The following is an 18,687-nucleotide window of genomic DNA, read 5'->3' on the forward strand; positions in this document are numbered from 1 at the left end:
TACTCACAGCTGGACAAAATGAAAAGTAATGGTGGATGGTGGTGAGACAGCTCCAGGAACATCCAAGAAAACAAAAAATAACAATTCAATTTTTGAAATAAATGCTGTAAAACATTGTTTTCTTGTATGAAAGCAGTACACTATAAAGATTAGAAGATACTGTACTATATGCTGTATATAGAATAGACTGGTTCAACCAAGGTCTTTTCTCAATCAATGCACCAACAGTAGATTGCACAATCTCAGGCTAAATCAGTCCACTGCATTGTAAAAATGCTCAGTTTTCAAGTGCAATAATGTAATTAATTGCATAGTCTGAGTCATTTCATTTCCTTTAAAGTGCAACTGTGTGTTTTATCCTATAACACCAGAGGGTCAAAGTCTGCACAGTGGAACTCAAACATCTAAGTGAAGGAATGAGAAGAAAAAAAAATTTAACGTGGATGGGGACTTAAATATAACTTAATGGTGTCTCAAAATCATTTCAAGTCAAGTGCATGAAAGTGTATTTCAGTATATTTGTAATTGCACTAATTATATATAATCAATAGGTTAAGTACATTGTTAGTATATTCAGCATGCTTTAAACTTTTTTGGGGGTGGGGGGTATTGGTGAATATTAAATGAGAATTTAATTTAAAATTGAAAAGCTAATTTCAGTGAGTTCCAGCCAAGTGATATGACCACACAGGAAGTGCGACATTGCTTACACAAGTCTTGATGTGAAATGAAATGAGAAATGAAAAATATCTCTTCATTTCTAAATTAAAATGAACAGAAATTATATATTTCCATGGTAACAAACAGCTTAGCAACAATGAATCATTAATGTAGCCTTGTTTAATGATTTTGTTTGATTGTTTTGAATTGAATTGCGAAAATCCATAAATATGATACAGATGAACCCTCCACCCACCCAACTTGTTTTTTAGAAATTGATCTTTTTCAATAATGCAAGTGGAAATCCTTGACATACAATAGTTTTTTGTTTCATAAATAATTTTATTAATGTGGGATACAGAGTATACTTACATACAGTCCATTACTGTGTGCTTTACATAGATTTTCTTCTATTTTTAAGCTTTGCCTGTGGGATTACCTCCCACACAATAAGAACAAAGAAAAGTGGACAGATCAGTAAATTAGAAAAAGGAAATAGTAATAGAATATTTCTTTTTGAATAAAAAAAACATGAAAAAGCAAGGGCACAGGTTAAAGAAAGAAAGCACCATGGCAACAACCATCATCACCATTGTCATAATTGTTCCATTTAAAAGCAACAAAAAACAAAACAAAACACATTTTCTGTGGTCAATCACCAAATAACAGTCATGTCACCGCTTAAACCCCTTGAAACATCGAACATAATGTGCTCTCACCTACTCATTTCAAAAATACAACCACATAAGTACCATTTGAAGGCAGCATGTATCTCTCAACCCCCTTTCACCTGCAAAATAGCTAAATAAATAGCTTGACCTGTCCTTCAACAATCATGTTGAATGATTGTTGAGCTCTGCCAACATTATGGGATCTTCCATGAAGGTTTGATGGCATGTCTATGTAGACACACACACACACACACACACACACACACACACACACACACACACACACACACACATCTATATATATGTAATGTTATTTTGTATTTTTGTATTTTTACATAGAATTCAATGTAATTTAACATTCGAGACATTAAGTAATTGAACAATCCTGTTAAAAAACTATAATATTCCATTATATTAATTTACAGATTACTGTCTTTATTTTACGGTGAATTTTTAATAAAAATAATTTGCTGTGTTTTTATGGCATTTACACTTAATGTAGAAAAAACAAAAAACTGTAAAATAATACAGTAAATTTCTTTGAAATAATTGTTTTTACAGTGTACTGTAACTGTCAACATTCATTATTCATTATTCATACAGTGCTTTGGCAGTACTATATTTTGTTATTGTCATCCTGGTAAAGTTATTTGAATTTGAATTTGAGAGAGAGACACTTTTGATGTCCTTTAATAAAAACCAAGGCACTTAAAACTAAGATTACACACAGCTTCTACCCATTGAGAAAAACGAAAAATAAACCAAAATCACACCTCACAGACACTCCTTATTCCATCCACCAATCACGCCCCAACACATGCACACACACACACACACACACACACACACACACACACACACACACACACACTCCTTATAAGAGGACCAGCATACTCAATTATGAACAAAAATACAAATACATGATATCAAGCCATCACATTCAGATACATATACAGAGACCCTCCTCCCCCACAGTACAAACAGTCCTGTCTGTACACCAGACCTTCTGAAACCCAACAATATCATTTACCAGACTGTAATAAACATATCCAGCCCCTTCAACAGTAAAACCGGGTTTACTGGCCCACAGTCCTTCACTTTATTCCTCCTTGTGAGCTAAGTAGCCAGTTTAGCCTACCCAAACAGAAAGTTCATCAGCACAAATTAAAGGAAAAACCAACATAAAGTGCAACCAGAACAGCTTCAGTGCACCTTGGCATTGATTGTACAAGTCTCTGAACTCCACTGGAGGGATGAACACCATTCTTCCAAAAGATATTCCCTCATTTGGTGTTTTTATGATGGTGGTGGAGAGCGCTGTCTAACACGTCAGTCCAAAATCTGCCCATAGGTGTTCAATTGTCCAAAACTGGGCCTGCTCAACATTTTTATACATGCCACAGAGCATGATTAGATGTTAATTGCTTAATTATATCATGCAGTGCACCTGTGTGGAAGCATCTGCTTGTTATGTTTCACACATTTATTCATGTTTTTCCTTTAATTTGTAAGTGCGTTATGAATGGATACTCTAATGCTCAGGAATGATTATGGCAGACTTCAAAAAATTGGTGAACATTTCCTTTAAATGCCTCCTTGGTGTTTGGCGTCCTCCGGTGGTGACGGTGTGAACTACAGAGACGGACTCCGGAACTGTAGGCGGATACGAGCCTGACCTGTGGTGGACGCACAAATGAAGATGTCAGATGCACAAGCGCATCGGTTGTGTTTGTTGCTTTTTGCTTTGGTTTTCCGTCCCGGGACAGCGGCAGAGGTCTCCGTATGGAGCGTTGACATCAACTCGGTCAGTGTTATCATACTCAACGTTTGCATTTTTTTGCATTTATTGCAGAGTGTGTCGTGCTAAAGGCTCCGTAGCAGCTGGTAGACCGGGGAAGCTAACTAGCCCCGAGCAAACCCTTCATTACTTGTCAGATCCTGACGGTGCTGCTGACAGGTTCACTACAATCCTGCACGCATGTCTGAGAAGATGAGCTTAATTAAAAACATAACTCTGCTCGTTAATTATTATACTGCGTCCTGATGGATAGTAGTGCTTTCTGCGCTGCTACCACTGGATTTGAGTAAAGACAGGTCATTTACAGAAGGAAAAGCAACTGATATGTGATTAGAAGAATAATAGATCAATCTGTCAGCAACATAAAGCTATCACAGGGCGTTTTACTGTGGTTAATATAAGGGTGACTCAAACTGTTATTATCTCAGTGTGTAAGAAGGAGTTGCTGTAATTATTCTTTTCCAGAAATGACAAATCAGATTAACACACCTGCTAGTGAAATTACAGCATGTGTGAGCTGGATGTAGGCCATCCTATCAGCAGGGGTGGAAGAAGTAACGTTACTCACATCTTAGTAAATGTAATAATACCACAGTGAAAAAAATACTTAATCACAAGGAGAAGTCCTGCATTTTAAATCTTATTTAAGTAAAAGTACATAGCCTAAGCAATGTCAGCAAAATGTGCTTTAAGTATCAGAAGAAGTACTCATTATGCAGATTGACCCAAGTTAGAGTGTTATATTTATTATGAATGAATAAATGAAACCTTTATTGCCTCCAAAGAGCACAAAAGAACATCAAAACCCATCAACAACCATACATGACAGTACATAATATAACATAAAACATAGCATCATAAAAACATCATAAAAAGCATGTGTACATGTGTGTGTATATATCGTATATATCTGACAACATATACACCGATACATCTGGGATAGGTCAATATCGGCCAACTGTTATATCGCTCTAATCTGCAGATCTTGAAAAGTCTTAAAAAGCATTGATGTAAGTTTCTCCATAAAACAGCCACAGGAGGTTTTTAAGACTTAAATTTCATTCATGAAGGTCTTAAATATTTTTTTCTCGCCTGCCACAGGCAGTAATGTTAGTTATAAAATATATTTTTAATGTAATTTTAGCAAAACTTTGCTGGAACATCCAGTTCCTTACTTTAAATGAATTAGTTATTTTTTTAATTGGTTATTGTGAATGAGTTAATGAGTATGGATGATTAATGAGTAATTAGTTATATTATTGGAAATGATTGTTATATATTGCCATTAAGTAATGACAAAAATGTGAAATAAATCTAAATCAATTGATATTTTTTTCACATTGCACTATGTATCTATTTATCTTATTGATTTCTGTCTGGTATTAAAAATGTCTTAAGAAGTCTGAAATTTAACTTGGTGAATCTTGCAGAAACCCTGGTGTACTGAGTATAACAATGCATATAAAACAAACTGATTATATGTTGTTTTGTGTATAATATATTGATCTGAAAAGTAACTTCTTACTATAGCAGTGAACTAAATGTAGTGGAATAAAAAGTACAATATTTCCCTGTAAAATGTAGTGGAGTGGAAGTATAAAGTAGCACCAAATGGAAATACTCAATTAAAGTACCTCAAAATTGGACTGAAGTACCGTACTTGAGTAAGTGCACGTAGTCACCATCGACCACTACGTATGATGAAGTACATTTGTTTTTTCAGAAGATGTGGATGCATGTTTGTCTGGATAATTTGTTCTTTCAGGAAATAGACTGCAAATGTTTCCAAATGTGTTTGAGACTAGTGGTTGACTTGTGACATTCCTAATGTGGTTGAAATAAAGGTCATAAAACCTTTCAGCAGGTAAATATTTATAAGATTAGTTTAGCTACTGCCTGTATAAATGTAAGTTCCTGTCAAAATTCATTGATTTTGCCCTGAAACACAGTTAATTAAAAAAAAAAAAATCTTCCGCACTTCCAGACATTGTTAGACATACAGACATTTCAAACAGTCTGCAGCTGATGTTACACTGCACCTTAAAAAACAGGTGTTATAAAAGTTAGGATTACACTGTGTATGAGTGTTAGTATTTTATCTAGATCATGATGAATTGTTCCCGTCTTGTACTGCAACTCTGCAACATCTGCAGACTCATCGGCTACAGTTAAAGGGAGTTCAGTATTATTTTCGTAAAGAGGAAGATGTAGAAATTAAAATTCGTCAGAGAAAGGGTAAGGCATGTCATCTGGGGGTCAGTTGAGCAAGATGTCTACTGGACAGGAGAACTGAAAACAGATATGACGTTATCAATGAGTCTGTATTTGATAGATTAAGAAAAGAACTGTAACGTATAAAATCCTGTTATAGGCGTTCCTCGAGGTGCCTTTTTCTTTGTAACCTCATCCTGCGTGTTGTGTTGTGAAACGCTCCTTCTTGTGCAAGAAAATAAATTCTGTTAAATTTGATACTTCGGCTCCGGTCTGTATTGTTTAACGGTCATTAAGAAGATGTGTCTTAGTCAGAGTTGCAACTAACGATTATTTTCACTAGTTAATCTGTTTAATCTGTCGATTTATTTTCTCTTTTAATCAAATAATCTTTTGGTCAATAAAATGTCAGAAAATGGTGAAAAATGTCTGTTGTGTTTTCAGACAAAAGATGCTGTGTTTCGGAAGACGCTGTACGCCAACACCACCATCTTTATGAAGTGTAAGTAGCCTGACGTGTCCCTAATTCATATATTCAGGCAATATATTCAAAAATATATTTACATTCCAACAATTCAGGTATAAACGTCCCCCAAACTTCACATTCCCTTTAAAGCCCTTCAACTTTAATATTTATGATATCAAGATACAAAGTACAAAGATAATTTTGGAATATTTACTGTAGCAGGACATTGATTCAGGTACTGTCTACTAACATTAACACTTAATCGACTGTCGAGTTCATCCTTTTTGTTGGTTGTGATGGTGCTCAGTGTGGACAGACAACCAAAGTAAAAAGCTAAAACAAACCACAATCAAATTTTTTCAATTGCATTAAATCGAGGTCAGGTCGTTACGCAACAATAGTTCAACAGGCAAATGTGATGTTATTTATAGAAATGCCCTTTGTCTCTTTTTACTGTCTTTCCCTTAAATGTTATGCTGTGCCTGGCTCATGGTTTGGCTTAATGCCTTTAACAGCCTCCCTGTGTGAGCTGTGATAATTATCTTATTGCAGAATCACAATACACGAAGCACCAAAGCTATTTTTGTAACTGGCTTTGTAGCAATCAAATTCACTCGCTTAACGCTGGCTAAAATATTAAAAATAAGCCAGATGTCCTGCAACCTGCAGGGCAGATTTTCCTGGTAAACCTGCACACAGAACCCCTTTTTGGCACTAGAAACAAAATGACATTGTTTGAAATGTTAAATACTTTTGGAAACTGATTTTATTTGCAGCACAGTATCATGGTGAAAATGTCTCTTCTGCTCTACATAGTGATTCTCAGAGATATGCTCATATGCTTCTCTACTGTCGCTGTCGTCTACCCCACCAGATGGCTGATTTGGTAGATGATCTTTTAAAAAGCAACTCTTTATTTTGCAGAAATTAAAAACATTTTAAAGGAAAATGTTCCCTCAAAACTCAGTGTCAGAGACTAGTTTTTTATTCTTGCTAATAAGTCATCAGATTACCCTGATTTTGTTATTTTCTGTACATTTGCAATGGAGTTTTGTAGGAGAAGGATGCAATCTAAAACAGTAGACAGCAGTAGATTGAAGACTACTTCCTCTCCTCTCTACGGCCTCCAGTTCACATCAGCATTCAACAGTAATAAAGTCCAGATAGACCAGCATAAGACCAGGATGTAATGCAGCAACATGTCATAAAGAAATAGTGGAAGTCACTTACTGAAGTAGAACTCGATAAGGCAGGTCGGAGGGAGGAAGTAAATTAAGTTACAACCCACAGAGCGACTCCTGGAGTGCTTTGAACATCAGAAATTGACATGTGACGGTATGTAACACCTGGTGGGGACTCAGGCCTTTGAGTAACTGCTTTTTCTTTTTTTATCTCTCTCTCTGCAGTCCAGGGTGACACGGGGTCATGTGATAGAAACCTGGCTTTCAACATCAGCTGGTACCTGCGCTCCTCTGTCTGCTATAATGAAGTCTTTAACACACCAGTGAGTATTGATTTTTCTCTGTTGACGTCTGACTTTTGACCGCTTGTTCTGCCATGAATGTAACTATTTTCACTCAGAAAATAACACTCTTTAAAGACTGTGAAAGCCTCTGACTGTAGAGTCTTAAAATTGAACTAAATTTTAGACAAGTTTATCTATATGTTAAGGCTTTCAAGAACTTTTTGGCACTTTTCAGTCTCACTTCTCTGGACTTTTCGGGGTTTTGGCTTCAACAGATTCAATAGATTGTCAGTGAGAGCAGCTGGCGTGTCCCTCCTGCAGACGTTCCTGAGTGCTTTCATGGCCTCTGGCTCCACTTCCATCTTTGTGCCAGCGCTGTCTCTTTTTGTCCAGAAGCGTCTCAAACTCAGCTGCTGCCGCTTCGGCTTTCACCTTGTCACTGCTGGTCTCAAAGTCCGGGTCAAAGAGTGTGGCTCTGTTGTGGGCACCTGTAGTTTGATCAGGGCTTTTGAAAAGTCAGTGTCTTATTCTGTCAGACTCAAAACACTCTTTGAAAACGGGGAGAACACAAGACGAGAGCAGCTGGCGTTATTTTCTTCTTTAATCTTCACTCTCCTCGGATGAAAACAGGATATTTTAATAAACAAACAATACGTTCCACAATGATTAAACTTATGTGCTATGACTATTTCAACTGTTCTGTTGGATTCCTCTGTTGGAATCAATTTTTTTCCATTTAGTCTCCATCTTCATCACTCGCACTCTCAAACATCTGCACATCAGTTTGCAATCAGTAAAGTGCATCGACAAGCTCGGATGTGCAGCTTTGCCACAAATCTGTTGTGTAAGCAAAGTGAACCACATGTGTGATTATTGATTTCTACAACAACTCTTTCATCATTCATTTAATTGTATTACTGGACAAAAGTATCATCAGGCCCTTGAAATTTTTTCCCCCTCCGCTGTCCGAACAGGAACCACATGCGTAGCAACCGTCTCTGTCTTTTGATGTTTTTACGACATGTGTTGCGGCTAATAAATGAGTCGACCAGTGTCAGATGGTGTTGAATTGAAAGGTTTAGGTGATGTTTTCAAGCATTCTTCATACGAACTAATTATTTTAAGTCGAGCAAAACAGATGCGTTTCTTGTTTTGCCATTATCAATATTTATTAATCTATACAATCAATATGTTGTTGTGTGCAGCTACAGTTCACTGCAGTCTATATTGATACATATATGACATTTTTTTAAACTGCTGCCATGTATTTACATTTTGAATATTTAAAGTAAAAATACATGCCTGTACATGATTACCCTACAATAAATATACACAACTCTTTATTATTATTATTGTGAAACAGTGTGGTGAAATGACACTTTTGTTATTACCAAACGTGCTGTTGGGTCATAACTGTATTATTCTGCCTGTTTAATGTAGAGTCATCATTGTCTTTCATAAATTTGGTATATATTGCATAATCATAACGTTAGAGAATAACCGACTGCGTTGCGTAATTGACTTTTTTCCTCAATTTTCTCCTTTAGGACAGCAAAGCGATGAACATGTTTGGTATGGACCACATGTTGAAAGACGGCTGGACAGGTTTCTACAGCCAAGGCTACATGTACTTCGACAACTGCTCCGTCCTCTTCTTACCGAAGGTTTGTGACTAAAATGAATAGCATATTAATGTAGGGTTGCGGTGTACATTAGCTGAATTTCAGCATTCAGCTGCAGATTCCTATTCCCATTGATACCTTGATATTTACATATTTCTTTACTCTGTCCTTCCTCTAAGGTTTATTATGCAGATTTCAACCCATATCAGCCTCTGTCCAGCCCGAAGGTGAGTCACAAAGCTGATATACAGAACAGTGCTTATTAAACTCCAAACACTATGAAGCAGTGATCTTTAAATGTTATTTGCATATTGTTCTTTTTAGAGCGACCCGTCAAATCAGAGCCTTATTTGGCCCGACAAGCCGGTAAGACATTCGATTACTTTTAATGAAAATATCTTTAAATATTAGTTTTTGTGTTGATTCAAACCGTGACGTTAGAAACTTTTGGCTGATTGAGGCCATTGCAAAAATGTAAAGAGCATAAAAATGTAAATGCTGTATATTTTTTTGAGCTCATAACTGTCTTCTTGCAGGACATCAGCGCCGTGGCCAAAGCCTGGGAGGACAGTCCATACCTGTTCATAGCAAAGGTACAGCCTTTGTTCCGCGGAGTCGAGGATGACGACATCGGGGCAGAGCAACTCAACTTCGCTTTTACAAGTGAGAAACAAAACCATTTCACTTACAGAGCTCTAAAATCTCTCATGTTTACCCAGTAGAGAGTTTGTGAAAAATGAAAAATCTGAGGAAAAACTAACAACTGAGAATTTTTAAAGTGACACTTTTGTTTTTTCTCTCCAGTGAAAGTAGAGATGAAGGGACCACATGACTACTCCTCTCCAGCCGACTGGCCCCTGATGATGGTGTGTATCATAATTTATGTGAATGGGTGTTCCATAATGGTCTAAATATTATGTTTTATAATAGTTTGGGGCCATAATAGTTGTCAAATTTAAACACGTTGAGCATTGTTGCAAAGTTGGCAGCTTGAATAGGAGAATATCTATTTGTCTGAATGATAATGATAATAATCTCCTGTCCGTCACAGTTCTTCATGGTCATGTGTATCGTGTACGTGCTGTTCGGGACTCTCTGGCTCTTCTGGTGCGCCTGCTATTGGAGGGATCTGCTTCGGATCCAGTTCTGGATCGGCGCCGTCATCATCCTCGGCATGCTGGAGAAAGCTGTGTTCTACTCAGAATACCAGAGCATCCGTTACAAAGGAGACTACGGTTGGTTGACATTTTGATTTTCGTTTGTGGCACAAGTTTTGTTTTGTCTTTTTTTACTCAAGTCTGTTTATAATCATAATTTTGTTTGTGTGTTTTTGTTCTACACAGTTCAAGGTGCTGTGATTTTTGCAGAGCTGCTCTCTGCTCTCAAAAGATCTCTAGCTCGAATCCTGGTCCTCATTGTCAGTCTTGGCTACGGCATAGTCAAGTAAGTTCAGTCTTCTAAAAAAATGACCTTTTAATCTGTCTGATGTCTCAATACTTTGATATTTTAAGATCATTATTTTTTCCACCAGTTACATATTAAAATTGCTCATTTGTTATTCTTTACAAATAAAACCCAGTGGAGGATTTGCTGCTAACAAGTATGTTAACAAGCCGTTTCAGCTACATTTGTTTGTGTAACTGAACTTTTTTATTTTTTTGCACCTTGTGTAGGCCCAGGTTGGGTACCACAGTGCATCGGCTGGTAGCTGTCGGGCTTCTCTACCTGCTCTTCTCCTCTGTGGAAGGTGTGCTGAGAGTGACGGGTGTAAGTGACAACAGTTTATAAACTCCATCATCCTCAATATTTGTATTAACCTACAGATGTAATCTAGGACACAGTGAAAGTCAGAAAAATCATCTAGTACCTCAAACAGCCTGAACACCAACAATTTTTTTTTTCTCTTATTTAAACTTCTATGTATTTTCATGGTTGTCTGTTAAAGCACAATGTGGCAGCTTACAAGCTTCAGATTGCAGTGAGATGTAACTTCTTGTTTTGTAATCTAATCTATACCAGCCACTCTGCTCTGTGAAGATACACTGTGTCCCAAAAAATACGAAACGGATGAAAGAGGAAAAAGATTTAGGAAGGCACACTCTCCCCGCTGTTCAGGAGATCATTTATTTTCCTGTTCTCACAGATGAGTTTCATCCAGACAAATATAATGAACCTGCTGCGTTTCAACCATTGCAGATGGGACATTATCTGTTACGGCCTCCACAGGCTGATTGAAGCTGGTAGTTTGGTATATTTTTACATAAAAAATCTTGCCTAGTGCCGCTTTCAAGGCACTCTGTATAAATAAATTAGATTTGACTAGAGGAGACGATAGAGAGGGAAGGTTATGTGAGGATTCAGGCTCTCGGAGGCAGACGAGTGATGATAATGGAGAACGACGAATTTGATCCAAGAGTGATTCTCAAAAGCAGCTAAAGACACTGCGGCAAGTTCAAAAAGTCATGAAAACGTAAAGTTATACAAGCAAACATAAGATAAGAAAGACAGTGAGCAGAACGGAGATGGAGGTTATGTAGTTTGGTGAACAGATGTGTTTTGTCTGGAGGAAGATCCGAAGAGGAGAGACATAAATCTTCACCCGATCTGAACACAAGCTATCTTAAGTTTAAAGAAAGCACAGAGACTTCCTTTATGTTTCAGTAATTATTGTCTTTCCCAGTAACACTCCCACACAAACACTTTGCTCCTGTTTGTCTTCTAGGCTCATGGTGCCACTGCCTGGTTTGATCTTGTATGTAAAATCCGACTCTTGTCTTCTCTCTCCAGGGTTTCTACGGGACGGTCGCTCTCGTGGCGAATCTCAGCCTCTCTCTCATCGATTCCTGTGTCATGTGGTGGATATCCTTTACTCTACCAGCCACGCCGATTACTCAAGATTTGCATTTTCAGAAGTGTTGTAGATATAAGCCTTTAATTATGGTTATTTGAATATATATATATACAATATGTTGTCCTTAATTTGCATCCACATTTTCATCAGTCTGTCCCAAACCACTCGTCTCCTGAAGCTCCGCAGAAATGTAGTGAAGCTCTCTCTGTATCAGCACTTCACCAACACTCTCATCTTCTCTGTTGTCGGTGAGTTACAGCTGCTGAACGGTGAGAAATAAAAATGAGACGGAGCTTTGAGGTCCAGAAACAGCTGCTGCGTTTTGATCGGTTAACAAGATCCATATCTGAAACTGCAATAAAACAGATTTCTGTTTCTGTTTTTCTGAAATAGATATGTTGCAGGTGCACTAATGAAAGTTTTGACTTATAACATCTGTTTTAGTAAATTATCACTTTCCTGTGGAAACTATGTATCTCCAAAGCATCAACTTTTCATGGGCTAAGAAAAAGTGATAATTCAGTTTTCTTGACAACTGACAACAGTTCAGAACTTTCTTAACCCCTAAAGGAACATTTAATCCTTCTGTTTATCTTAAAGGGGACATAAAATGCTTCCTGAAAGTCAAAAGCCAGGGCTTCAGCCTGTTCTGCTACGGTTGTTCACGTTGTCCACTCGCATATTTTGGATCAGATCTGGACTCAAACTTACACAGATGTATTTGAGAAGTGTATATTTTGAGGAAAGAATGAGAAAAAGAAAAAAAAAATCTGACTACTACTGTTTGTTTACGTAGCCCCCGCAGCTGGCGGAAGTCTGCTGACCAATCAGACCAGAGCCGGGTTCATTGGGAGGGGGGGGGCCTTAAAGAGACAGGAGCTAAAACAGCCTGTTTCAGACAGAGGCTGAACTGAGGGGCTGCATTTACAGCCAGTATAAGATAAATAAGGACTTTTTGTACTGTAAATCATGCAAAGATATTCCAGTAGAGCCGCAGAATATAAATATAGACCTGGAAATGTGCATGATACGCCCTCTTTAAAAATTAAAATTCACCAAATTCAAGATACATGGTTTTCACTTGACAGGGACGATATGCTCCTCGTGTATTAACATTATGTAAATGTATTTCTATATTTGCATCTCCTTTGACTAGAAAAACCTTTTTGTTCAATTTTCTAATTTTGCTGTCACTGAAGGGAGGTTTCTGAGCATTTGCATATTGTTTACAGACATCAAAGTGAGCGCAGTGTTTACTTTGTGTCCACAGCTTCCATCATATTCATCATCTGGACCACCAAAGTCTTCAAGCTGGTGGACTGCCAGACGGTCAGTTTGTTTTCTCTTATTGATTGATGGTCGTATTGTGTTCCGGTGCTCTTCTCTTCATGAGGTTTCTGTTTCTTGTTTATACAGAGATGAAAAATGAACTTTCCTTCCACTATTTTCTATTTTTATCCTCTCTGCAGGGTTGGAGGGACTTGTGGGTAGACGATGCCTTCTGGCGTCTGCTGTTCTCCACCATACTGTTGGTCATCATGGTGCTGCTGCGGCCCTCTGCCAACAGCCAGAGGTCCGAGTCAGTCTGAAGCTCGGGCTTAACCTGGAGCCCAAAACAATTACTGTCAAAATTGCCAGTAGTTGATCTTATAGGCTCTGTTCTGTTTTCTCTCAGATTCTCCCATTCCCCTCTGATTGATGAAGATGATGAAGAGGAGGAGGCCAAGGAACCTATGTTGAATGAAGCTTTTGGTAAGATTTATTATCGTCCTGCTTTCAATTGCAAGATCAGCCAAGGGTCATCTAAGAGTTACCTGTTATTGAAGACACCTGTGTCCACCTGAGAAATACCGTTTAAAGGACCAGTGTGTAAGATTTAGTGGCATCTAGCGGTGAGGTCGCAAATTGCAACCAACTGACAACCCCTCCACCTCCCACTCCCCTTCCAAGAGTGTAAGAGAACCTATGGTGGCTGTGAAACTTGCAAAAAATGCGAAAAACACGAAAGGCCTTCTCTAGAACCAGTGTTTAGTTTGTCTGTTCTGGGCTACTGTAGAAACATGGCGGCCTCCATGGAAGATGTAGATATAAAGGGCTCATTCTAAGGTAACAAAAACACAACTTTTCCAGTATTTTAATGGGATTATACACTGATTAAAACATACTTATGAATATTATTTTCCAAATCTGCCAAGTCCGTTCCACTAGATGCAACTAAATCTTACACACTGGTCCTTTAAATTGATCAACAAAGTAAGTAGGAGTTCCTTCCCCAGACGACATCAGGACACAGCAAGTGTCAGTTAGTGTTGCCGAGTTATTTTTTCACTATTTTTGACTGAGATACATGTGATTGATTTATCATTTATTTAATGTCATTCAGTGTTTGCTATCAAATAACAGTGCCCAATCAGCTAATCAGTATTGTCTTGTAAACACATCTGTTATACATGCTAGCTAAAATATCCAATGAGTGCTACTAGTAGAGCTGATATTTGCATATTAATATAGATTTTGTCTTTTTTTTTAAATTTAAAATGAAAGCCAAATTCCAGGCTTTGTTTCAGGTTAAACTAGAGATCCACTGATATTTAAACCATACTGTAGTAGACTAGATTTACTCCAAAAATTGACAAAAGCACTGTGGTAGATCCAAGCTTTCGGTTTTACTTAAGTCTGGATCTGCAACAGTGCCTCTGTCTTTTTTTTGGAGTAACTCTATTGATATGTTTTAGGTTAACTGAGCCGATGATTTTTCAGCTTCAATTTAAAAGGCTTTAGTGTAGATGGCAGGGCCGTGTAGCCTGCAGAGATGAAGATAAGACAGTTTTCCTCATGTTTGTCACATCAATACACTAAATGTGGAAACACTTATCACACAATCTTTCCCGAAGATCTGTCAATTGCTCCATTGTTAGCCACTGTTTTCACTTTGGCATTTCTGTAATGGACCTTTGTGATAGTGCCAGTAATGTTTCCAGGAGATTTGCGCTGCACCCGCAAAGCTTCTATTCATCGTTTTCTGTTATGTGAAAAACCCACACATCTGAAAATAATGTTCGGCCAGGTCTGCTCTCAACTTGCCTCAGAGCCTCCAAAGACGACCTTGTCAGCCGTTTGGTATAATCCAGTGCCACTGAAGGCCATGATCCAAGTCTGTTCACGCACACACATGTGCTGAACAGATTCATTTAAAAAATGTTCATCTTATGAGAATATATAACATACATAGCAAATTTAGTTACCTAGTTATGCTATAATCATATTATTGGATTGGACAAGGGTCTTTTATATGATCTCACATGCCTTTTTCTTCTTTTTTTTTCTTTTTAGAGGGAATGAAGATGAGAGGGTCAAAGCCTGATACTAACGGCTCCCAGAAATTGTTGAGCAAAGAGGTGGGTCGACTCTCTGCTTCCAGTTTGTCCACTTAATGTTTTTTTTTCTTCTTAATACACAATTAAATTATTTTGTGTTTTTAAACTCTGCTTTTGCTAGGATGAAGACCTAAAATGGGTAGAGGAGAACATCCCTACAACTGTTGCTGATGTGTAAGTAAAGTCATTTTTAGACATTGAGCTACAGAGATTCAGCATATTGATTAAGGACAGTTTAACAGGACAAACGGTTGTTTATAGACACTTTCACCAGATTGAACCTGTGACTTTGTGGGGCAGTACAGTGTGTAAGCTCAAGTCTGTTGTGATGCCTTCAAAAAAGAACTGTTTCATACCATAGTGTTTTAAAAAAAGGGATTTTACACTACCTGGAAGTTGTGAGAATATGGTATCAGCTTAAAAACAGTAACCCTCCTTAATGTGTCATATCTCATCATCATCTTATGTAAGTGTATTTATGTAGGAATACCGTTAATTCTCAAATGGTGACATTTTGGAAGAACTTCTTCAATCTGGTAACAAGTTAAAGTAAAAAAAATCCAGAGGAAATATCTAAAAATGTTGTTTGACCCCGACTTCTACTGTGTGAATGCTTCTCTGATCTTTTGCTGCCCTTTTTTTCTTTCCATACAGAGCTCTCCCTGTAATGCTCGATGAAGAAGAGGTAAAGGATCTTTACTTCCTCCTGCTAGTCCCATGACTTTCAGTCACATTTCTTTGTATTTAAAATGCTCATGGTAATGACCGTTACCATGCAATTATTCCACAATGACATTACTGTACAGTCTTTAATGTGTGTTCCTGTTTTCCAGGAAATCCTGAAAACCAAGATGGAGCGATCCAAAATGGAGTAGAACTTCTGTATGGACTGAAAATGTGAGATAATGATGTGAGAATGAAAAGAAAGCAATTTCACTGAGGTAGCAATGAATGCATTCTGAGTGATCTGATTACCAAAAAATGTGGGCAAAGCCAACTGTTCTCTCAGTCACTTAAGATTTTTTTTTCTTTTAATGTTATTTCACAAGTATTGTGTGACACGGTAATAATAATGATAAGTTCAAAGAAGCATGAGTGAGTTATAAAGCCACAGGGCAGCCCTGAGCTGGATGGGATGGCTGTTAATGTTAAGACGAGCATTTTGAGACTGGGGTAAAACTGGAGAAATTACACAGCAGAGCACTTTGATAAAGATTTTATCTATTTCATAGCTGCTGAGTCTCTACTTCACTGTCACAAACTTGGCCAAAATCAAGCAGAAACACGTTTTTTTTCTGCAACGCCCTTGGCGAAAATAGAATTTTTATCAAAATGCTGTCCTGCGGTTTTCTCTTTATTAATCTCTTAATAACATTTACTGTATTGGAGTGTGTGCTTTCTGGAGTACTGAGGAGAAGATGAAAACATTTGATAAGATATTAAGTTTCTGCCCAAGGGGTCAAACTTGTAGGAGCAGGAAGACTAACTTGGAATCTGTTCGGGTGCATATCAGGATGTTTGGCAGTCATTACAGCCAAAATATCAGATGATACTAATGGAGGGGAAAACACACACTGAGAACACCAATACCATAAGATTAGATTTAAACCAACACAGCATCTAACACTTGAACTTAAAGGTTATGTTCAGAGATGTAAAAAAAAAAAATGCTTCTTTTAAGCATGTGTTTTATTATGTTATATATTTAATAAGTCACATGATGGTGTACATGTAAACGAGAAAGTAGCCATATGATATGATTAATCATTTAGCCAGATAACTTTCAAAAAAAAAAGCAATGTTTAAATGATATAACATATGCACATAACTAACCCTTTGTTGTTTGGCTAATTGAGTAATCCTGAATATACAAATATAAAAGCCACTGTTACTGTATGTAAACACGGCTGCATCAGTGACTGTTGATACTTGAAGCATATCACTGTTGTCAGGGGGAAACAGAATACTTCTGTGTGTCTTGTGTTCACTGGAGCACGCTGTCCGCTGGGCTGGGAGAAAGTAATGACCCTCTCAGGCATGAACGTATCTCAAAGCCTGATATATATATATATACATAAATATACAGTGTCAACAGAACTGTCTGTTACTCCGGATCACCTTCTCTGAGATGTGATCTTTAAACGGATCTGTTAAAGCAACAGAAAGTATGACTCCAGTATTGGTGATTTTCAAGCTCGTGCTGAAAAATGAAAGACTGGATGACCCTTATAAAATATGTTCCTGGTCCGTTTTCAAGCATAAGTAGTCTAAAGTTAATGATGTTTTTCTGTTGTTTTTTTTTTAAGTGAAGACACTTTCTCACATAACAGCAATGGTTTAGGTCTATCTCATGTTGTCACCACACCAAAGTGAAAACTTTTTTTTTTTGTAGCTACTGAATCACAGAATCCATCGATAAGCCTTGCAGATGTGGCGTAGGCCTAAATTTAAGTGTGCATCTGTGATTTACTCTATTTGTATCCCTTTCTCACTCCCCCTTCCTTTAACAGGACCAGGGTTTTATAAAGGTCCTCACTCAAATTCAGTAGCACAGGGTAGTTTAAAAATTCAATTAAATATTGTACATGATCAATAAGTAATTTTTATCTAAGCATAGTTACAGATTCCTTTGAGCCTGCCCCATTCACACTGCAAAATAACCTTGCCTTATATGGCAGAATTATACTCTCATCCTTGTGCAATCTACTGCAGTATGTGTGGATATTCTAAATTCCTTAATTTATGTTTTTTTTTTTTATGTGTCCAAGTCTTGTCAAGAATATTTTATTTTAGAGAGACACTCAAGCCCGTTTTCTGAATGTGAGTCTGCATTGTAATGTGAAGCTGATGATATTGTATGGCTTTTTGCATAATGTCCTGCAATAAAATTTATATTGAAAGATGGTTAAAATGTCTGTTTTTGTGTGTATTTACTATGAATGTTTAGTATGTAGGTGCGTAAGTATGTTGTTTTTTTCTACAAAAGGGACTGTTGACTGTTTTAAAGTAGTATTTTAGTGCGTTCACAATCCAAAATTGAGTGTTAGTTTTGCAGGATGGCTCATGGCTAATGTAACTATTCACCTTGAAACAACATAACCATTACCTAAAACATAAATACATCATGAAATAAATTAATATAATAACTTAAAAAAAAAAAAAAACATCAATAAAATGAAAGACTGAGGTCTAATCAGGGTGTAAAACAAGTTCAATAAACATTCTGGGCTTCTTTAGATTTTATGCTTTTAGATGCTTTCTGAAAATGAAACAACTAATCCATTATTATTACTCAATGTGTCAGATGAAGTTTTACTTATTAAGCACAGAATAAAACTCTTTGAAATACTGTCCTGTCAAAGGAAATGTATTTAATTAAATTGGATCACAGACAAGATACCACACCAAGCTAGCTGGCACAAAGCTGAACTTACACTATGTCCCCTTGACTATCTGACATTATTGCACAATGTCTGAAATCTGGGACCTCTTTTATTATGTTTTGAGCAAATTGTCTAAACTGAGATGCCATTTTTGTTCAGTGTATGTACATATGTGTGTATGTG

General features: G+C 37.2%; 1 protein-coding gene across 2 annotated transcripts; it reads left to right on the forward strand.

Annotated features, from left to right (window-relative positions):
• The first annotated feature begins 2,977 nt into the window (after positions 1-2,977).
• Positions 2,978-18,032, forward strand: LOC137199556 (transmembrane protein 87A-like). Of its 2 annotated transcripts, none has more exons than XM_067613918.1 (20): positions 2,978-3,135; positions 5,785-5,842; positions 7,213-7,310; positions 8,819-8,935; positions 9,073-9,120; positions 9,218-9,259; positions 9,430-9,556; positions 9,698-9,759; positions 9,945-10,128; positions 10,237-10,336; positions 10,567-10,660; positions 11,681-11,752; positions 11,884-11,992; positions 13,015-13,073; positions 13,214-13,323; positions 13,420-13,496; positions 15,078-15,142; positions 15,243-15,295; positions 15,776-15,806; positions 15,955-18,032. In XM_067613918.1, the coding sequence occupies exons 1-20, from the start codon at positions 3,025-3,027 to the stop codon at positions 15,994-15,996; spliced, it is 1,659 nt and encodes a 552-aa protein (XP_067470019.1). In that variant the 5' UTR covers positions 2,978-3,024; the 3' UTR covers positions 15,997-18,032. The 2 variants fall into 2 exon arrangements, with proteins under 2 accessions (XP_067470019.1, XP_067470020.1); XM_067613919.1 differs by having other exon boundaries at positions 13,214-13,317.
• The last annotated feature ends 655 nt before the right edge of the window (positions 18,033-18,687 follow it).

The sequence above is a fragment of the Thunnus thynnus genome, chromosome 16 (assembly GCF_963924715.1).
Source record: "Thunnus thynnus chromosome 16, fThuThy2.1, whole genome shotgun sequence".
Classification (NCBI taxonomy): domain Eukaryota; kingdom Metazoa; phylum Chordata; class Actinopteri; order Scombriformes; family Scombridae; genus Thunnus; species Thunnus thynnus.